Below are 18,474 nucleotides of genomic sequence, written 5' to 3'. Positions count from 1 at the left end.
TATGTGTGTGTGCGCTCAGTGTGTGTCTATGTGTGTGTGTGTGTGCTCTCAGTGTATGTCTATGTGTGTGTGTGTGCTCTCAGTGTGTGTCTATGTGTGTGTGCGCTCAGTGTGTGTCTATGTGTGTGTGTGTGTGCTCTCAGTGTATGTCTATGTGTGTGTGTGTGCTCTCAGTGTGTGTCTATGTGTGTGTGCGCTCAGTGTGTGTCTATGTGTGTGTGTGTGTGCTCTCAGTGTATGTCTATGTGTGTGTGTGTGCTCTCAGTGTGTGTCTATGTGTGTGTGCGCTCAGTGTGTGTCTATGTGTGTGTGCGCTCAGTGTGTGTCTATGTGTGTGTGTGTGTGCTCTCAGTGCTGGCCAGCTGCTCCTTCACAGGGCAGGCTGCCCCTCAGAATCTGCTCCTCCTTCAGTTTTTCCTCCGTAAACGTCTCCCTGACCCTGTGCAGCAGCTCTGGGCACAGCAGGACATCCAGGGCTGTCATGGCCAGGGCCTTGGCTGCTCTCAGTGTGTAGAACTGGGCTTTCTCATCACCTGGAAGGAGTCAGTCAGTCAATCAGTTGTATTTATAAAGCGCATTGAAAAATAACAGCTGTTAGCCAAAGAGCCAAAATAGGACACAAGACACAATCACAGACAGTTCAAATTCAAGTTCAAACGCAATCACAGAGAGGACATCACAGAGAGGACATCACAGAGAGGACATCACAGAGAGGACATCACAGAGAGGACATCACAGAGAGGACATCACAGAGAGGACATCACAGAGAGGACATCACAGAGAGGACATCACAGAGAGGACATCACAGAGAGGACATCACAGAGAGGACATCACAGAGAGGACATCACAGAGAGGACATCACAGAGAGGACATCACAGAGAGGACATCACAGAGAGGACATCACAGAGAGGACATCACAGAGAGGACATCACAGAGAGGACATCACAGAGAGGACATCACAGAGAGGACATCACAGAGAGGACATCACAGAGAGGACATCACAGAGAGGACATCACAGAGAGGACATCACAGAGAGGACATCACAGAGAGGACATCACAGAGAGGACATCACAGAGAGGACATCACAGAGAGGACATCACAGAGAGGACATCACAGAGAGGACATCACAGAGAGGACATCACAGAGAGGACATCACAGAGAGGACATCACAGAGAGGACATCACAGAGAGGACATCACAGAGAGGACATCACAGAGAGGACATCACAGAGAGGACATCACAGAGAGGACATCACAGAGAGGACATCACAGAGAGGACATCACAGAGAGGACATCACAGAGAGGACATCACAGAGAGGACATCTGGACGTGTGTACTACAGACAATAATGTAACACGTGATTATTTCTAATACTTAGACTTTTGAACCTAAACACTTTGTCTTCCTATCTTGGTACCATGTCTTGGTCTTACCAGAAGCGATGGTATATTCCTCTGTGTGATTCAGAGCGTCAGTACCGATGTAGAAGTAGGGATGGATTCCAGGAATGATAAAAGACACGTTGCCAAAGTCTGTAGATCCTGTCAGTTTCAAACACCATAAAGAGTCTTACATCATGATGTTGTATCACAACAGTTGCACAATCAGCAAATTTTTGAAAATATTCCAAGTGTGAAATCTTCTCTAACTGACCACAAGAGGGCCATGTTACAAGAAGAACAGAGATGGTTTGTGTTGGTGTTCAGTTCATGCACTTTCTGTATTACAGACTGCATCTGCAAAACTGTGCAATGTTGTATTTGAGTTTTGATGTTGTTCTTGTAGTGTCTTAAACACACTATACCTTAGCATTAACCACTGTAATACTGTTAGAATTTTGCACTGTATGCCTTATTTATAGGTTGATTTGCATTAAGCATCTGCCAGATGAATAACTGTGAATGTTTAGGAGATAACTCAGTTAGAAGTGGCTGTAGGTTATATCTGCCTTTGTTTCAAGCATGCAGAATACAGAGATAATGAACAGCAGACAGAGAATGAGTACAATCTTTCTGGCTACAAAGGTCAAGATAAATAGGATGTAACATAAAACCATAAACACATATCATTTGACATAGTCTAAGGACAGCTGAGGACATCAGATATCTGTGTGTGTAAGTAAGATGTAGCAGACTTTACATTCCAACATTAGTTTCGAAGTGACTTTCACATTTCTCACCAGAAGAGTTTTTGAGAACCTCCTGATCTGTGGTAAATTCCATCCCCAAGTCCTTTCCGTTAGTTTCATACAGGTGTTCCAGAGTGGTATTTCTCAGGATATTGTCAAAAGCATTTCTCGCAAACTCAACTTCAACCTGAAGAAGGCATATTCATCTGAGTTCATCAGCTTGTCTCACTTCTGAACGACAGCGATAATTGTCAACAGTAAACAATCTTGACATTACCTAAACCGTATATCTCTTATCCAAACAGGGGATTTAATATTTAACTTACTTGGCAGCCAGTCGCCATGGCAGCAGACCTAAAGCACATCTCAGCTTTGGCCTTGATGGTGGGTAGATCTTTACGCGATGGAGTACGCAGATAGTACTCCAGCTCTGTGTAGTCAGGAATGATGTTGGGTTTTACCCCTCCATTTTTAATAACTCCTGCACAGTCGGGGGTTTAGATTGTCGTTAGCTTTGAGATCCTGGCACAACAGCCCATAAAACTATACATCACCATGATGTACCAAAGTGCACATTAGTGACTAACTGACCAGTGTCTCACCATGGACTCTCCAGTCAGGTTTCAGTTGTTGTCTGAGCACAGAGATGTTGTTGTAGGCCAGCACAGCAGCGTCCAGAGCATTGATGCCTGCCCATGGGTGACTGGCTGCATGGCTCGCCTTGCCGTGGTACTTTACCACCACACTGAACAGGATATCAGACACCAGATCAGGGCATTGGTTGTCACACTGTGTCTGTCTATTCTGGGAGCAGGGCAGAGGCATACCAGGCTACTGGCCTGGTAAGCCTGATATAGCTCCACTTCAATGCAACACAAGGCCTTCTATAGCAACAGCCATAGAACTCTGGTGCATTTTACATTTGTTGTTTGTAGTGTGCCGAAAACTGCTATTACGGATATTGATTTGCATGGCTTTGGAAATCATGTACAGGTTTGTAAAAGTCTTGTTGGTGGGATATAATGCTGTAATATGTACTCATGTTCAGCAACATCTGGTAGATACGGGGCATCCTCTTGAGAAGGGTGCGCCATAAACACAACATCCAACCCATCAAACGCTCCCTGCTTCATCATATCGGCTTTACCCCCTACATCCTCCTCAGCCGGGGTACCCAACACGGTCACCTGAGAGCAGAACAAGAATCCATATCAACTATATAAAAGACCGTGCATGATAATATGATACATGTTTGCCATCCTATCGCGATCAAAATATGCAGTTAATGAAACGCAAATCCGCTTCTAAAGCAGTTCCAAGAAGCGAAATGACATGGACGACCTTACTTGGACGCGCGCAGGGAAATCGGACGTTCCTTCAATCATTGCCTTTAAACCAATGGCAGAAGCGGCTCCTACTTCGGCGATCAGATTGTGGCCACACGCATGTCCTATCCCAGGCAGTGCGTCGTATTCGCACAAAAAACCTATGTTTATCAGCTGTCCTTCCTTACGACCACAGGGTCCCCACGTGGCACGAAATGCCGTCTCAAGTTTAAAATGTTTCTCCACTTTCCATCCATTTTCCTCTGAGAAAAAGACTACCAATCTGTCGTGAGCCTTTCTCTCTTCATATGCCAGTTCTGGGCAACTCCATATATCATTACTTAAACTATAAAGCTTGTCTTTTGCATCGTCAATACATCGTCCAACTTGCTGTTTAAGCTTTAAGAGCAAGTCTGGGGAAACGGACTGAGCCATTGTCCTAAGATGAATATAAACTGTCTCTCAGCACTAACTTTCTTCAGAGATAATACTTTACACATTACGTGATAACGTGTCCTCCCCACAAGAGAGTGCTGAAACTTTGACCACAAACTTTTCCTCGCAAGTAAACATGCTGTATGACACATTTTGGTCGGCAGAGGGCAGCACTGCCGCTTCCCCAACCGGATTGGTCCACGCTTGAGACACTTGATTCTACACTCACAGTGGCCTTTAAGATTGAGCGCCTCAAGACATGTTTACGCCACTGTCTCGTGTAACTGCTTGGTCTTCTGAATAGTAACACTGAACCGACAGAAACTGAGCCATCAAGTAAGCATGTTGGACTAATAAGCACACAGACTATTTATTGGGGGTTGCCAATAGTTTAATGTAAATTTTAATTTGGATATGAAATGCATCATAAAAAAATATCTTTCAAATTGCAACGTGGGAATGCATTTCTTTAAACATATCACAATTTGGTCACTGGACACATTTTTTTTTGCTTTCAACAAAATGTATCATGAGGTTTCTGTACAGTAATACAATTTCTCCATTTGTGTGACATCACTGAGTCATAAAAAAAGATCTAGAAGCTGCCTTGCTCCAAAGCATCTGGGGTAAAGTGTGTTACATAATAATATAAAGATCATTCACAGAACTTGAATCATCTTCAAACATACTTTTGGTAAACATTTTCAGTGCTTCAAATGAAACGCAACACTGAAACCAACGGGAAAACAGGTATGTGAAACAAAGTTACAAAGTCTTTTGAAAATATCTAAAAATAGAAATAATGTCAGTGCTAGAAATGGAAAAGAAAACACACTCAGTGTCAATGCTGAATGTCTGTTTCCCACAGCAAACGTCCCTGCTAGAGTAAATCCTTGATTTTTGATACTTTCACATTCTCACTCCCTTCTTGGACCTTCCAGAGTTCCCTGAAGATTGTGGGTTGTCTCTGCAGTGCATTCAGGCAATAGCAGCCACGATGGGCTGAGATTCACAGAACCCCTAACTTTCTCAACTCTTCGCTTGCTACTAACAGGACCCATGTTGGTTTTCAGTCTTGTGCAAATAGGTAAGAAAATCTCTTACACTCTATGTGCCCCAATGGGTATTGCAGCCCATTCACAGAACTGTACAAAAATGCACCAGTTCAAGGGGAACATCTGATTGCAGGCTTCAGTAACAAAACTATACTTTCAGTTAAAATAACATGAAACATATACAATTATATTACATGTTTACAATATGTACATTTACACATGTTCATTTAAAAACCCAATTAACACAAGGCCACTTCTGCTGAAATTGTATTACAGAACAAAACTCAATACATTCTGTTGAAGGAAGTTACACTCCTGACGCTGGATTACCTCAAAGCCAAATTTTAGCGCTGAGGAGAGGGGCTGTTTTCGAGAAACTAAACAATGTGATCACTGCTAATCCTGAACTTTCAGCAGAGACTTCAAATGAAAAGTCATTTGCTCTCGGCTGGGGTTAGGGTGTTGGGCCCTGTTCGTCCCGACCCAGTGACTGGGTGGTTTTGGTAGCACACTTGGAGAGGGGGGCTCACTGAATTTAGCTCCAGCATAAATCTTCTCACCGTCTCTAAACTCCTCTTCGGACGGCGTTGAAACGGCGGCGACCACCGTGATGTTGTCGGGTGAGTTGAAGGGTTTCACATCGCTGAGGTGGTGCTGGAAGGGGGAAATGGGTTTCTTCTGGTTGACGTTGTCTGGCTTCTTAGTAGACTGAGTACTGCCAGGCGCATGGCTGTGTTTGGCCCGGTGACTCCGAGCATTCAGATTTTGAACAGGCTGATCATGTTTACTCAAGCTGTGAACGGGCTGGCCTCCGGACTGAATGGTACATCGCTCAACTTTTCCGCCTTTCGACTTCAGCAGCTGGGAAGTAGAGAGAAAACTGATTAATGAATGCTAAATAATACGATTTTTTAAATATAGCAATATATATATATGTTCAAGAGAAACTAAAGTAACAGTTCTGAAACTGTTCTGTCTTACTCAAATTGTAAAAATTGTTTTTTACCAGGTCTTCATATAGCTATGTCACTGCCTCATAAACAAGCTTCCAAAACGCACGTCCGCCAGTTACGACTTTCGATATAATAAAAAAAAAAAGGATGGGATTGATTGGATTGCACAGATCCAGTATCGGTAGGTCGAATATTAGGCTTAGTATATTACGTGATCACATCCTTGTGTTGTGGAACAACCTACGTCACTATATACATTTCAAGATGCCTGACATTTCACCCTGAACCTAGTTTCGTTTTGTCATCCCAGCCGTTATTCTTACACTGTATACTCGCCCTGTAGTAAGCTATTAAACATTCTACAAATTTGAAATGTAAAATCAAACGTCACATTAACGGTAAAAAAGTACCATGATCATAGCATTTACGAACACATTTATCTACATACCTCTTTCTTTGTTCCCTGTTTGTGATGAAGAGTCAACACTGTTGACTGAGCGCGACCATTAGCGAGCTCAATGTTGGACTGCGCTTGGGACTTTGACGAAACTGCGACATTGTTGTTGTTGATGTCTGCGAGGCGCGTGGGGTTGTTCCTCAGCAGGACTTGGTGTTTCTGGTTAGGCTGCTGGCAGTGGTGCTGGGGACGCTGCAACCCCGACGACGCCGAACGCACTTTCTTACCCCCTTTCTTTAACAAGGTTTGCCTTGTTTTGGTTAGGTTAGCACCAGCATTGTGAGAGGTCAAGGCTTGTGGCTTGTTATTTTCGACGTTATCAAGGTTTGACTCGATGTAATGACCTAGTGACTCGCCCAGCATGATTTCCAAATCCCGTGGAGGCGGCGATGGAGGATACATCGACTTGTAAAAATTTAAGATAACTTCAAGCTAACTAGCTAATAGTTAGCACTTAGCTAGCTAACAATTACACACCACGAAACTCCCGTTAACAAGATAGCGACATACCATCCAATGTTGTTGGCAAACTTTGAGTCGAAGTATGTACCGAACATTGATAGATCTGAGATCTGATGTTGTCGGTTAATTAAATATGCCGATAGCTGACTATGTACGGCCGTTTTATGTACGACCGTTTACTGCACGGTCCACGAAGTCCCGAGATGGCGCAGCTTGCTTGCTGTCCGTGAAACGATGGAAATGGCGCAGCGTAGGAACTTCCTGGTTGTAAAAGAAGAAGAAACACGCCCACTCGTTTCTTTACAAAGAATGGCAACATCAACGCTAATCAACAATTTTTATCAACGATAAGGAATTGAATGCGTGTATCAATTATTCCTGCTAGTTAAATTATCTAAACACAACTACTAGAAAATGCAGGTTCTAGCAGGTTCTCACGTTTCAAATTACGTCATGAACATTATGTCATTGGTCGCATGTAATCTAATCCCTTTTCAGAAACGGTAGGCTATATTAGATGTTCTAAACGTTGTTGTCGTGCAGCTCATGCATGTCTGCTATCAAATCACAACTGGAGATGTTGGAATTAGTGAGGAAAAAAAACACTACAAATGATAAGCAGACAGTTCTTCGATCGTTACATATCATTACACGCGCCAATTTTCACCGGATCTTGAATGTGCTACACATTTTATGTTTGTCCCTGCTCTATATTAACAGAGAGAAAGAGAGAGAGAGAGAGAGAGACATGATATGGTGAAACTGTTGCTGAACTCTTAATTTGCTCATCTGTCAGCCGCCTGGTGGTTGGATCTGCTGCATCAAATCTGCTAGGCAACAGCTGCATCTCTGGTGTTGCTAGGAGAAAATCTCATCACATGTGCAGACTGCCTAACATATGATTGGTCACTGAATAACTTGTCACCCGTCACCCCCCCCGACCCCCCCAAACACACACACATACAAACAAATAAGCACACTACTCTTTATTGCTTCCCGTCTACTCAATATTTAGTCATTTGTTTGATAATTATATAATATGATTAGTAAGGTTTCATGATGTTGTATTTATCTTGTGTGAACTACTTCAATCAACATTACAAACTAACCAGAGAAGGTTTTATTTGAATACATTAATGACATTGTCTATAATTATGTCAAAGGAAAATAATAACCTAAGAATAAAAAATATAGACATTTTGGAATTATACTACCATCTACTGGCCATTTCAAGTAACTGCAACAATTGACTTGGCGCAATGCACACTGGTCTGTTTTGGAAGCAATGTGGAGAATTTAGTTGTAGTTCACAATCATGAGCAGTGCACCAGATGCTTGAGACAGACAAAACATTATTCTTCTGGGACATTTACCTATTGTAAGTAATCTTTTATTATTTGGACCGTTATCTCACTTTGTAGGTGAGGCGGTTTAGGTGTAGATAGGCCCCTTAATCTCTTTATTCACTCCTAATTGCGAAGGCCTGTCAGCCCGCGGTGAAGAGTGATCTCAGGGGCTGGAGGAGAAAGAAGTACACACCGATGCTAAGCTAGCCGACCTAACCTCGGCTTGTGAAAATTTACAGTAGCCTCATTTGCTGGACATAATGTCACATACTGAACCTCCACCTCGATGGCGGAATTGTCCTAGAAGAGGACAACCAGTTGCAGGTAAGGCAATATTATTTAGCATTGAGCTAGCTACGTAGCTAGCTGCTCGCACAGAGTGCTAGGTAGCCTAGCTTGTGTCGCATTGCATGTTGTACGTACGTTCGTATACAATTGACCGCGCTCAACGTAAGGACGGTGACGGTGGAGTAAACCTGGTTATCTGAAATCAGATCAGTCCCAGAGTAGAGTTGCCAACATAATATAATCTTTCTTTGGTGCTTGAAATGTAACCATTGCACTTTAACAACTTAACGTTAGTAATAATGTTTATGATTACATCATACTTTTTGTGGCTATTAAAGGTATCCAGTTGCCATGACTTTATTCTGTTGATTAGGTGAAAACGGGACAGCCAGCTACTTACAAAGATAGAAACCAGCTGCAAACGTATGCATTTTGCCGGGTGTCTTGGGCTACCAAAACAAAAATACTTAATTGTCAGCTAGCCACAGGCAATGTTTACTTGTTATTATCTTGCCCTGTGACCTAGATAGCAGTCTACATGATATAGTGGAGAAAACCCCTATGAAACACTGAGATCTAGTTTCTGATCGTCACCGAGTGAATGATGGGGACTAAACACAGGGTTGAGTCACGTGTCAAAACAAATCAGTATATTTGACCAAGAAAGAGTTTTCCAGCATCGGTGTACATCAACTGTACACCGGTAGCTGGCAAATAAGACAATAATTTAAATAATCTAAATTTAATCAGCCAGTTTAATTTACATTTAGTCATTAAGCATACACTCTTATCCAGAGCGACTTACAGTAAGTACAGGGACATTCTCCCCGAGGCAAGTAGGGTGATGTGTGACATGTGCACCGGCCGGGAATCGAACAGCCAACCCTCAGATTACTAGCCCATAGCTCTAACCGCTCAGCCACCTGACTCCCCCTGTACCTTGTTATAATGTGATTCCCCCTAACCCAATTTCTGTAATACCCTTCAGCTAAGTTCCTGCCAATGAAAACAATGCTGGGGCCCAAATATGATGACAAAGTCCCAGAGGAGAACAGATTTAATCCAAGCATGTTATCAAACTATTTAAAAAGTCTCAAGGTAAGACATTTTTTTTGTTGCTCTTCTCCTTTTTTCTGTTCTAGTAAAAATTATTATGAAAGTATTTTTAAGTTTAACAATCTTGCAGTGTGATGGCAATGTTTTGAAAGGCTTTAATTGTTCTCTCTCTGTGCTGTGCATGCATACCCCAAAATCCAGTCCCGATACAAAAGCACTAACATATCTGTTTCTGTCCTCAAAGAACAGGCCTACAACTCACTCTTGCTCTCTTTCAGGTAAAAATGGGGTTGTTAGTCGACTTAACAAACACTACACGTTTTTATGACCGGAACGAAATCGAAAAAGAGGGCATTAAATATGTGAAACTTCAATGTAAAGGGTAAGACACTTGAGTTTCTAAGACCCTTAAAAGCATGGTTGAATTAGTAGAGTGACTAAGATATTTATCCTCCATTCTGTTGTTCTTGGTCCTTAGCCATGGAGAGTGCCCCTCAACAGAAACCACCGAGATGTTTATTAGACTGTGTGGGCATTTCATCGAGAAGAATCCTACAGAATTAATAGGTAAGTTCAAAGTACTTTATATGTCATTGTCACAAAAACAACAAAACAGTAGAGGCAGCAACAGACAGCTAAAAACTTAAGGTGCTGTGGACATTAACTGCCACAGCTAAATAACAATTAATAAATAGATAAATAAATATTCATTGAGGTGCATCACTAGTTGTAGGATAGAGTGTGAGGTTAGAGTATTTCCTTTTTTTTGTTGGTCTGCTATTTCTCAATAAAGTTAGATATGGGTTCAACTCACAAAGCCAGTGCAGGATATTTCATGACTGTATCAAGTTGATGTTGGCATGGGACGCTAGAGGGAGCTAGAAAATAACTTTTTCCATGTTTGTAGTTGACAGAAAGCCCTGTCGTTAACCCCTGGTAATTAGCCCTCAATGATGAGAAATGACAAGCTGAATTAGTCTCGGATACATGGGTACAGATGCACTTGCGTGGTTGCCTAATGTGGTTTGCATCAACAAGGGGCTTTTCCTGACAGCCCTTCACTTTCACTCATCAAAATGTTGATGAAAATATGCGTTTGTTTTCGTTCCATTTGGTTGACTTTGTTGCATGAGATATATGGCACAATTTCTTAGCTAAAGTTGTATAATAATGTATTTTGTGGAGGTTCTCCATCCATAGATAGTTTTGTTGGTACTTACCATATTTTGTGACTGTGATAGTAACATAACTAATTCAATGATCAATACATATTTAATGAATTGTGCTGCACTGCACCTGTGTCTAATGACAGTGGAAACACCTTGCCTACAAGAACCAGCCTGTAGGACAGAGACTCATGTAGTTCACGTGTAGACCACCAGGGGGCTCTACTGAACCCTGTTTTCAGCCTGTCGCCTCAAAGCCAACCACATAACGGTGCCAACCTCCTAGTGCGGGGTTGTTGTTGGGATCTTTCTAGATGTAAGACTATACATTTTAAAGATGTCCCCCAATCCTGCCACCTCCTGCTGATAACCGTGTTCGTGACCGGATCTTGAATTGGTCCAGACGTTGAAATGAGAAATGGGGGCTGGTGATTTTCAACACCTGTTATCATCACCTCCATCTCTGTTGGTGTAGACACCATATTCCATTAGTTTTGGTAGACGGCTAGCGTTTTGTCGTGCCTGTGGCTGATGAGTGAAGGGTGGTTGTGAGACATGCAGCCCTCTCCCAGCTGTGTCCGAGACCAGGGGACAGTCCTTCTCTCTGCCGCTCTCCTGGTTTGAAGGTCAGTGAGAGGGAGACTGGGAGGACTTGCTCTCTCATGATTGTTGCAATAAGCTATATAGAGATGTTGGAATCCTCCTTGTAGTGGGTTGAGGAGGTCTACGGTAGGCTGTGGGAGGTGTAGTGCCAGACTGCCATGGAATGCATTCTATGTTTATTAATTTTTTTAGAGAAGGGCTAAATCAACGCTTGTTCAGATTACTTGATTGTTGAGCTGATGTGTTGATCCACCAACCTTTGCTTTCTTGAAAATTCTCACCAAGGTTTGGTAATAAACCTTGTCACCAAAGGTCAGAACCAAACTTCTTCTACAGCACCTCCAGTGTTCGACTGGTTTTGTCGTGTATTTCCCCAGACAAGCTCCAACAGACACTAGATGAACTGGTTTTAACTGTGAAGCTCTCACTAAGAAGAGCACTGCCTGGGAGACAATTGAGTGCCTGTCCGCAACCCTATTTGCACTGGACACTGCTCCACCCCTCTTGACTCCACCATATTGATCCTGCAGACGAGAACACTTAATGAGATGCTATAGAGCTGACCGGGTTATTGGAGTTCTTCTGCCTCTTTTTATTTAATTGATCACACACTCACACACACACACACACACACACTCACAAACACACATACACACACACAGTGAGACAGCTGAGCTCTCTTTGTTCTCCCACAGGTGTCCATTGCACTCACGGCTTCAATCGGACAGGCTTTCTGGTCTGTGCGTACCTGGTGGAGAAGATGGACTGGAGGTAAGGCCAGGTCGACAGGTCCCCTCAGCTCTGGGGCTGCCTTCTGCTTGAGGTGGGCTCTGCGTGTGTCACCCACTGTCAGAAAGTCTTAAAGGGATTCCTAACATTATCACGGCGTAAATCCCTAAGCAGTTTTCATCATCACTCGTTGGTAGAAGATTGACCCCCTCTTGTCTCCTGAGAAGCTGGGTGTGTGTAGTGGGGACAGCTGACTCAGGCCCACGCCTGGTTCTCTACACCGTACAGATGTTGTCAGTACCACTAAAGTCTCCTTGGTTGGTGAAGACTGAAGGGCTGAATAATTGACTGAGGAGAGCAGGGCTAAATGAGCTTATATCCTCCGAACTGGAAAGGTTCGAGGTAGAAGCTCTCTGATCTCTCTGTGGATAAATGATGGAGCCCTCTCTGCCCTCTCTTTGGGAACTTCATTTCCTCCCAATCACAATATCAAATCCAATTGCTTGTCCTTGACTATCGACATTGGAAACATACTAAGAGAAATGGCCTTTGTCCCCATTCCTTACCAGCAGTAATCTGATGAGATGCAGTCAGGTCATGCACACTGATGTGCTCTGCAGACACTATGTAGGGTGCTGCAGTGAGGTCAGAGTGCCTCATGATGTTAGGAATGTCAATTTCGATAATTGTATATATATTATTTTTAAATCAGTAATAAAGTACCTCAGTAAGGATATTTACTAAAATGTAGTAATAATAATAACAAGAATATAAATTAAGACATAAGAATATTGAAAAGGAAATAAATAAGGGGGGAAATTAACATGTTGAGTAAATCTCCATTGGTGACCTTCTTTGTTGGAATATATCTGTTCCAAGTTGTGTTTCCTTTCTGCGTCTCCTCCCCATTGGTCAGTGTGGAGGCGGCAGTGGCTGCGTACTCCCAGGCCAGAGCCCCCGGGATCTACAAGGGAGACTACCTCAAGGAACTCTTCCGTCGCTATGGAGACGTGGAGGACGCGCCCGCCGCCCCGCCATTGCCCGAGTGGTGCTTCGACGACGACGATGGTGATGTGGACGACGACGGGAACGTGATTGGCCAGGAGTCGGGCCCCAGCTCTTCCGGGTCGGCGCCGGGGAAACGGAAGAAAGAGAGGTTGAAAATGGTGAGAGAGGGAAGCACTGGGACAGGAAGCAGGAAGGAGGAAGCAGGAAGGAGGAAGCAGGAAGGAGGCTGCTCCTCCATTGGTTCCGCTCCGTATGACATTAAGCCCTTGCAGTGTGCCATGTGGGGTCTGCTCTGATGTCAGACAGCCTGTGCAAATGAGCATCTAATGTTTAGTCCTGGAGGATATAGAGCTGCCGTACTGAACAAAACGAAGCAAATGGGCTTAAATCCCCAGAGGAGCAAAATATTTTAATTATGATAATATATAGGCCCTCTTAACTGAAACATAGTCATTCAGTCCAGTAATGCTTTGGTAAGGATAGCATCGTGTCTAAGTCTTGCAGTGTTATTTCCCCAAAGTAATATCTATGCTGTTAAAGTGTTTGAAGGAATATGTTTGAGTAGGAGTCTGTGAATGTTTCTTCTTTACAGTTAGCCAAGTTCCAACAAGTTGTGTGTGTGTGTGTGTGTGTCCCTACCAGGGTGCTGTATTCCTGGAGGGGGTTACAGTGAATGGTGTCAAACAGGTCACCTCGCAGCCCAAACTGGGAGCGATTCAACACAAGTGTCAGGAGTTCAGTGAGTGGGAAAAGTAAGGATTTATTAGCCGTTTCTGTACTCGTGTCTTGTGTGTATATGTGAGTCATTCATGAAGTGCTCCCTCAGAATTTATAAGCCAGTCCAGAATAGGAGTGGATATGAAATAGTAATTTCTCCAGTGAAATAAAATGTTCCGCCAGATCATTCTGCAGATGTTCGCATCATTTTCGCATTACCGCAACTTCCAAATGTCACAGGGGAATGTAGTTTACATTACATTTAGTCGTTTAGCAGACGCTCTTATCCAGAGCGACTTACAGTAAGTACAGGGAAATTCCCCCAAGGCAAGTAGGGTGAAGTGCCTTGCCCAAGGACACAACGTTATTTGGCACAGCTGGGAATCGAACCAGCAACCTTCTGATTAGTATCCCGATTCCTTAACCGCTCAGCCACCTGACTCCCTGTAGTTGATTAAGCTTGACCTGTCCCTGATGCTTGATGAAGGTGGTAGTCGATGGAAACAGTTGTCATGTTGTGTGTTGGTGTTGCAGGTCTGGGTTCCCAGGGGCACAACCAGTTTCTATGGACAGGCGGAATCTTCGCTTCCTGGAGCAGAAGCCCTACAAGGTCAGCTGGAAGGCCGACGGTACACGGTGAGTTAACCTTCTCCAGGTTATCCTAGATCATTCTTGGCTTTGTCACCTAAATAGTATTTTCTCCCCATACACTGGAAAAGTGGTTAGCACCATTTGCCATTATCATTTTAGAATTTCAGGGGCTAAACAAACTTTCCTCTAAATACACACATTACTGCATTTAAATCAGTCGGATGCATATTAAAAGTATGTTAAAGCTACCAAACAATGGCGATTGATGGCAGGTCTGAATTAGTTCCTGTGTTCGTTCCCTAACTGTTCATCATCAGTGTGTCTGTTTGTCAAGATGTTGAGCTGGGGAGAAAAGGGACTCCAGAGTCCCACAACCGGTTTTAATCGTCTTCGATTAGCTCAGTCAGCTGAATGACATCGGCACTATTGTGAGGAGATTAATGGTTGCAATCACAGGCTGGATGGAGCGTGGGTGCTGGAGGGGTAGCCAGGGGCTGTCTCCCGTGCCTTCTTCAAGTGAAAGAACATTTCCAGCAGTGCAGACATTCTTCCCAATCACTTTTCTGTCTAAGGCTGTAGTCAGTGCACTCTTCACCCTGGAGGCTTAGGTTGTGGGGAAGGAGTTTTAGTATTCTGGTGGTCTGCCATAAAAAAGCTCTCCTTTTTATATGGAAAAAGACTGAATATTTCATGAGGGCAGTTACATGTTAGTGCTTACATTTCCTGTAAAAGGATAGCTAGGAAAGTGACTGCAGCACCGAAACAAGTTGGGATTCATTTGTCCAACTGTAATTGGACTAATTTGAATTGACTTGACCCACTAATTCGTTCAGTAAAACCTTTGATACTCGTTGAAAGTTTATATGACGAGAGACTTGCTGGGTTTGTAAAGGCCTTCAAAATCTGCACTGTTCCTGGCGTGAGTTATCAGAGTTTGAGATGTTTTTCTGTTCAGTTGAGCTCGAGTTCATATGAAGGATAACTGCTATTCTGGGAGTGAGCTCTCATTCTCGCCTTGAGGAAGGTGCCGCCAGAAGAAAACATCAAATGATGAACAACGTCTGTACTCTACCAACCGCTTGCTACTTCGTTCCCTCGCCTAATACTAATGACCCAGCCGACCCGGATTCAAATGAATGGTCGTTAACAGGCTTCTGCATAACTAGATAACGACCCATTCATTTGAATCAGGTGTGTTGGAGCAGGGAAACAGCTAAAACATGCAGGGCAGGGGGTACTTGAGGACCAGGGTTGAGAACCACTGGGCTATTGTATCAAGGCCGTATGCAAGGTCGTATCCATGGAGTCAACATTGGGGGGGACGAAATCTGCTGGGGAGTCTGAGGGCCCCCCCCTGAACTGTTTACGTTTAGTTATGAATACATTTTTTATGATGATTTCGAACAGCGTGTGTGGTTGCCTGTCGTAGCGTAGCAGATTTATATTTGATTTATATTTTTATAATAATATATTGGGGGGGGACATTTTGACGAGATTTGAATATTCGGGGGGATGCCAAACCATGCTTTGTCGATACATTTAGCGACATTTCACTTTCCCTGTCAAAAAAAAATCTGAAGTCAGGTGCTTACCACATTGCTAGCTATATAGGTTCCTTGATATGTTTTGATAACTGACGGGATATCTTGCGGTTGCTATTTAGCAATTATTGGCATATCGGGCACAAGACACCTTGAGTTGACCCCATGACAAATGCTGGTTGTGACTGAGCTGTGGTTGACTGACAGGGAGTTGAGTCTGGAGGGCCAGTTTCCGGTCCTTTCATGTATGATTGAGGAGCCGGGAGCAGTGGCTTGGCACATATGGGAAACATTTGTTTGTCTGCTGTAGTGAGAGGCCGGTTTGTTTGTCTTCTGTAGTGAGAGGCCGGTTTGCTTCAGTAGACTCAGGTTTCCGTTTATCAATCTATCTCTCTTGGCCAGATGACGCCTGTTGGCCGATAAGACATATCATCTGGGAGATTCACAGTGCTGTTATTCCCATGGCTGGAAAGAGACATAATTGAAGCAGCGATACTGATTGAGAGATAGTGGTGGTTCACTCTCAGTGGACTTTCTTTGATAACTCTTTTCCTTCGATACAGAGCCATGTGTGGACTGCATATTGCTGCAGCTCATTGCACCTTCCTTGGAGTCTCTTACTATCAAATTCTTCTCAGAGTTTTTTTTAATGCATCTAGGACCTCCTACTGTGACAAACACACACAGACAAATTAATTAAAAAACCTTTTGGGTGTTGATTGAGCCCCCTTTAAGTTCAAGTGTTTTTGGTCTGATCACGCATCTACAGAGCACACCACTGCAGCCTGGGGACCTGAGCACTCACAAGCACCACATGGAACATTGCTTTGTTGTCAGGATAAAAGGGAAAACAAAAAAACGTTCTATTTCTTATGTTTCATCTAAAGAAAAAATAGGTATGCGAGGTTGTCCACCAAGTTGTTTCCACCAATCAGATTGAAGCTGCAGGTCACAGCTCAGCATGCCAGTGTGACGCTTCCTTCTGGTGGATTTCCTTCTTTTAAATACCTTGTCTTCAGAGACTGCCTGTTGTATTATTAAAGTATTATATTTTATTTGTTGAAACTTGCACCTCCACAGAGCGAATCATTCTCTGGTATTAAAAACCCTAAGCAGACAGTACCTGCTTAGTGTGTGCGTGTGCACTGGCAGCTTCTCAGACCCCCTGGTGACCCAATAGGGGCTCCTCATTAACAACGCGCCCGGCCAATATCAAAGGCTGAACCCCGCTGCATTCGGCTTCCACACCAACCGACTCCTGGTGACGTCAGCGGCTTCTTAGAGTTGACGTTGCATCCTGCCGTTCTCCCCCGCCATCATCGTCCTTCTGTTCTCCTCCCGTCTCGACACGCCTCCTTTCTTGCTTCCTGACAGGTGTAGCAACAGTAGTCCTTCAGTGTGCCGTGCCCCTTGTGCGTCTGGTAGAAGCTGACAGTAATGACTTACCAGGGGCTCGCACTGTTTTGTCTACATGCTTTTCGGGCCTTGTGTTAAAGCTGACAGTAATAACTTAGGAGGGGTTTTTTGTTCTCTCCTAACAAAGTTAAGCTATTTATCCGTTGTCTTTCTATTTCTATTCAGTTTGAGGCAACGTTTGTGCCGAGCTAAATGCCTGACATTGGTTAGGGGAGCCTGAAAAACAGCAGAAAGGATTATGTGTTTTGCGTCGGGGATGGCTCTATACGTGATTAGCTGTATTTTTCGCCTGCGGTGAGGGACAGGTAATGAGCAGTGGTCTGTAACAAGAGGTTGGGTGACATTTTAATGTCACAGGATAAAAGGAAATCGTGCCCATTTTCTCTCCAGTGGACATTGTTCCATTATGAGCCTAATATTACCGTCTTTTGTCTGATGAGTAGCAAAACTAAGGTTGCGTTTTGAAAGTCCATTAACTGTAGTGGGACAATGTGTTCCATCTCATTTATGCAGCATTCAACATTGTTTGTGTGAATACGAGAGAACCTTCAAAATAGGTGAACATTAGAGAAAGTACATTGTTTGTTGGGGAGCAAAATGTGTCTGGATCGGCTCTCCTGCCATCATCTAATGGACAAGTGTAGAGTAAAGTGAATTTACCATGAACAAAAGACTGATCATATTAAACATATAATATCCAACATATCTCTGTAAACCATATGTCCTGTTGATCAGTTGGATAATGCATGAATAATATTTGACCTTTGAGCATTAAGTGCCCTTAGTGAGCCCAAGCCAGTTGGCACAAATTACACCCAGGGTGGTTTTCTGGGCTGCATAGTGTTTAGCATAGCTGCTCCTTTTGATGGGCTTAGTTCTGCTTTTAATCACCACACTGTCTGCCTTAATTAATCCCAGGAACTGTGTCGCAATTATTGATAATCTTATCTTAATGTGTCCATTTTGCTGTGAAAGTATACCTCAAGCTATAAGAATTATTTTCAAGTAGTTTATTTCTTCCCCTCTCTTCAGATGTTTCTCATTGCGACAGTGTAAAGCGATTAAAAAATGCATTTCCATGGCTTCACGTTGATTATGCAGAGAATCCTTGGCTCTTATCTTCTGTGTTGTTGAGCTTCCCTGGGAGCAACACAATTTAAGAGATAAAATATGTGAAATGTCTCTGGACTCAAGGTGTCC

The 18,474-nt window shown here is 43.4% G+C and overlaps 3 protein-coding genes across 4 annotated transcripts in view; 1 reads left to right on the top strand and 2 right to left on the bottom strand.

Annotated features, from left to right (window-relative positions):
* Positions 1-266: 266 nt before the first annotated feature.
* On the bottom strand, positions 267-3,997 carry LOC124468770 (xaa-Arg dipeptidase-like). The gene is made up of 7 exons (XM_047021715.1): positions 3,473-3,997; positions 3,165-3,313; positions 2,729-2,871; positions 2,453-2,607; positions 2,178-2,313; positions 1,432-1,539; positions 267-533 (listed from the first exon to the last, which is right to left on the bottom strand). Exons 1-7 carry the CDS (start codon positions 3,884-3,886, stop codon positions 349-351), a joined length of 1,290 nt encoding a protein of 429 aa, XP_046877671.1. The 5' UTR covers positions 3,887-3,997; the 3' UTR covers positions 267-348.
* A 262-nt stretch (positions 3,998-4,259) lies between these two features.
* Positions 4,260-7,052, bottom strand: pnrc1 (proline-rich nuclear receptor coactivator 1). Its single transcript, XM_047022199.1, has 2 exons — positions 6,343-7,052; positions 4,260-5,802 (listed from the first exon to the last, which is right to left on the bottom strand). The coding sequence occupies exons 1-2, from the start codon at positions 6,751-6,753 to the stop codon at positions 5,338-5,340; spliced, it is 876 nt and encodes a 291-aa protein (XP_046878155.1). The 5' UTR covers positions 6,754-7,052; the 3' UTR covers positions 4,260-5,337.
* Positions 7,053-8,069: 1,017 nt separating this feature from the next.
* Positions 8,070-18,474, top strand: part of rngtt (RNA guanylyltransferase and 5'-phosphatase) — a 68,736-nt gene continuing 58,331 nt past the window's right edge. Inside the window, exons 1-9 of one of the 2 annotated variants that reach the window (XM_047021057.1) lie at positions 8,070-8,191; positions 8,399-8,483; positions 9,436-9,545; positions 9,782-9,885; positions 9,982-10,070; positions 11,968-12,043; positions 12,918-13,167; positions 13,652-13,761; positions 14,261-14,362. In XM_047021057.1, the coding sequence (XP_046877013.1) occupies positions 8,420-8,483; positions 9,436-9,545; positions 9,782-9,885; positions 9,982-10,070; positions 11,968-12,043; positions 12,918-13,167; positions 13,652-13,761; positions 14,261-14,362 (905 nt within the window). In that variant the 5' untranslated portion in view covers positions 8,070-8,191; positions 8,399-8,419. Of the gene's footprint in view, positions 8,192-8,294; positions 8,484-9,435; positions 9,546-9,781; positions 9,886-9,981; positions 10,071-11,967; positions 12,044-12,917; positions 13,168-13,651; positions 13,762-14,260; positions 14,363-18,474 lie in introns of both variants that reach the window. The other variant, XM_047021056.1, reaches the window with a different exon arrangement.

This window comes from Hypomesus transpacificus, chromosome 6, assembly GCF_021917145.1.
Source record: "Hypomesus transpacificus isolate Combined female chromosome 6, fHypTra1, whole genome shotgun sequence".
In the NCBI taxonomy this organism is placed as follows: Eukaryota; Metazoa; Chordata; class Actinopteri; order Osmeriformes; family Osmeridae; genus Hypomesus; species Hypomesus transpacificus.
This window is presented reverse-complemented; position numbering and strand designations above follow the sequence as displayed.

Coding starts and splice junctions, on each gene's coding strand:
- pnrc1 (XM_047022199.1), bottom strand. CDS start 6,753: ATGTATCCTCCATCGCCGCCTCCACGGGATTTGGAAATCATGCTGGGC. Junction 5,803..6,342: donor AACAGGGAACAAAGAAAGAG/GTATGTAGATAA, acceptor TCTACTTCCCAG/CTGCTGAAGTCGAAAGGCGG.
- LOC124468770 (XM_047021715.1), bottom strand. CDS start 3,886: ATGGCTCAGTCCGTTTCCCCAGACTTGCTCTTAAAGCTTAAACAGCAA. Junction 2,608..2,728: donor ACCTGACTGGAGAGTCCATG/GTGAGACACTGG, acceptor CCGACTGTGCAG/GAGTTATTAAAAATGGAGGG. Junction 534..1,431: donor GGAATATACCATCGCTTCTG/GTAAGACCAAGA, acceptor GACTCCTTCCAG/GTGATGAGAAAGCCCAGTTC.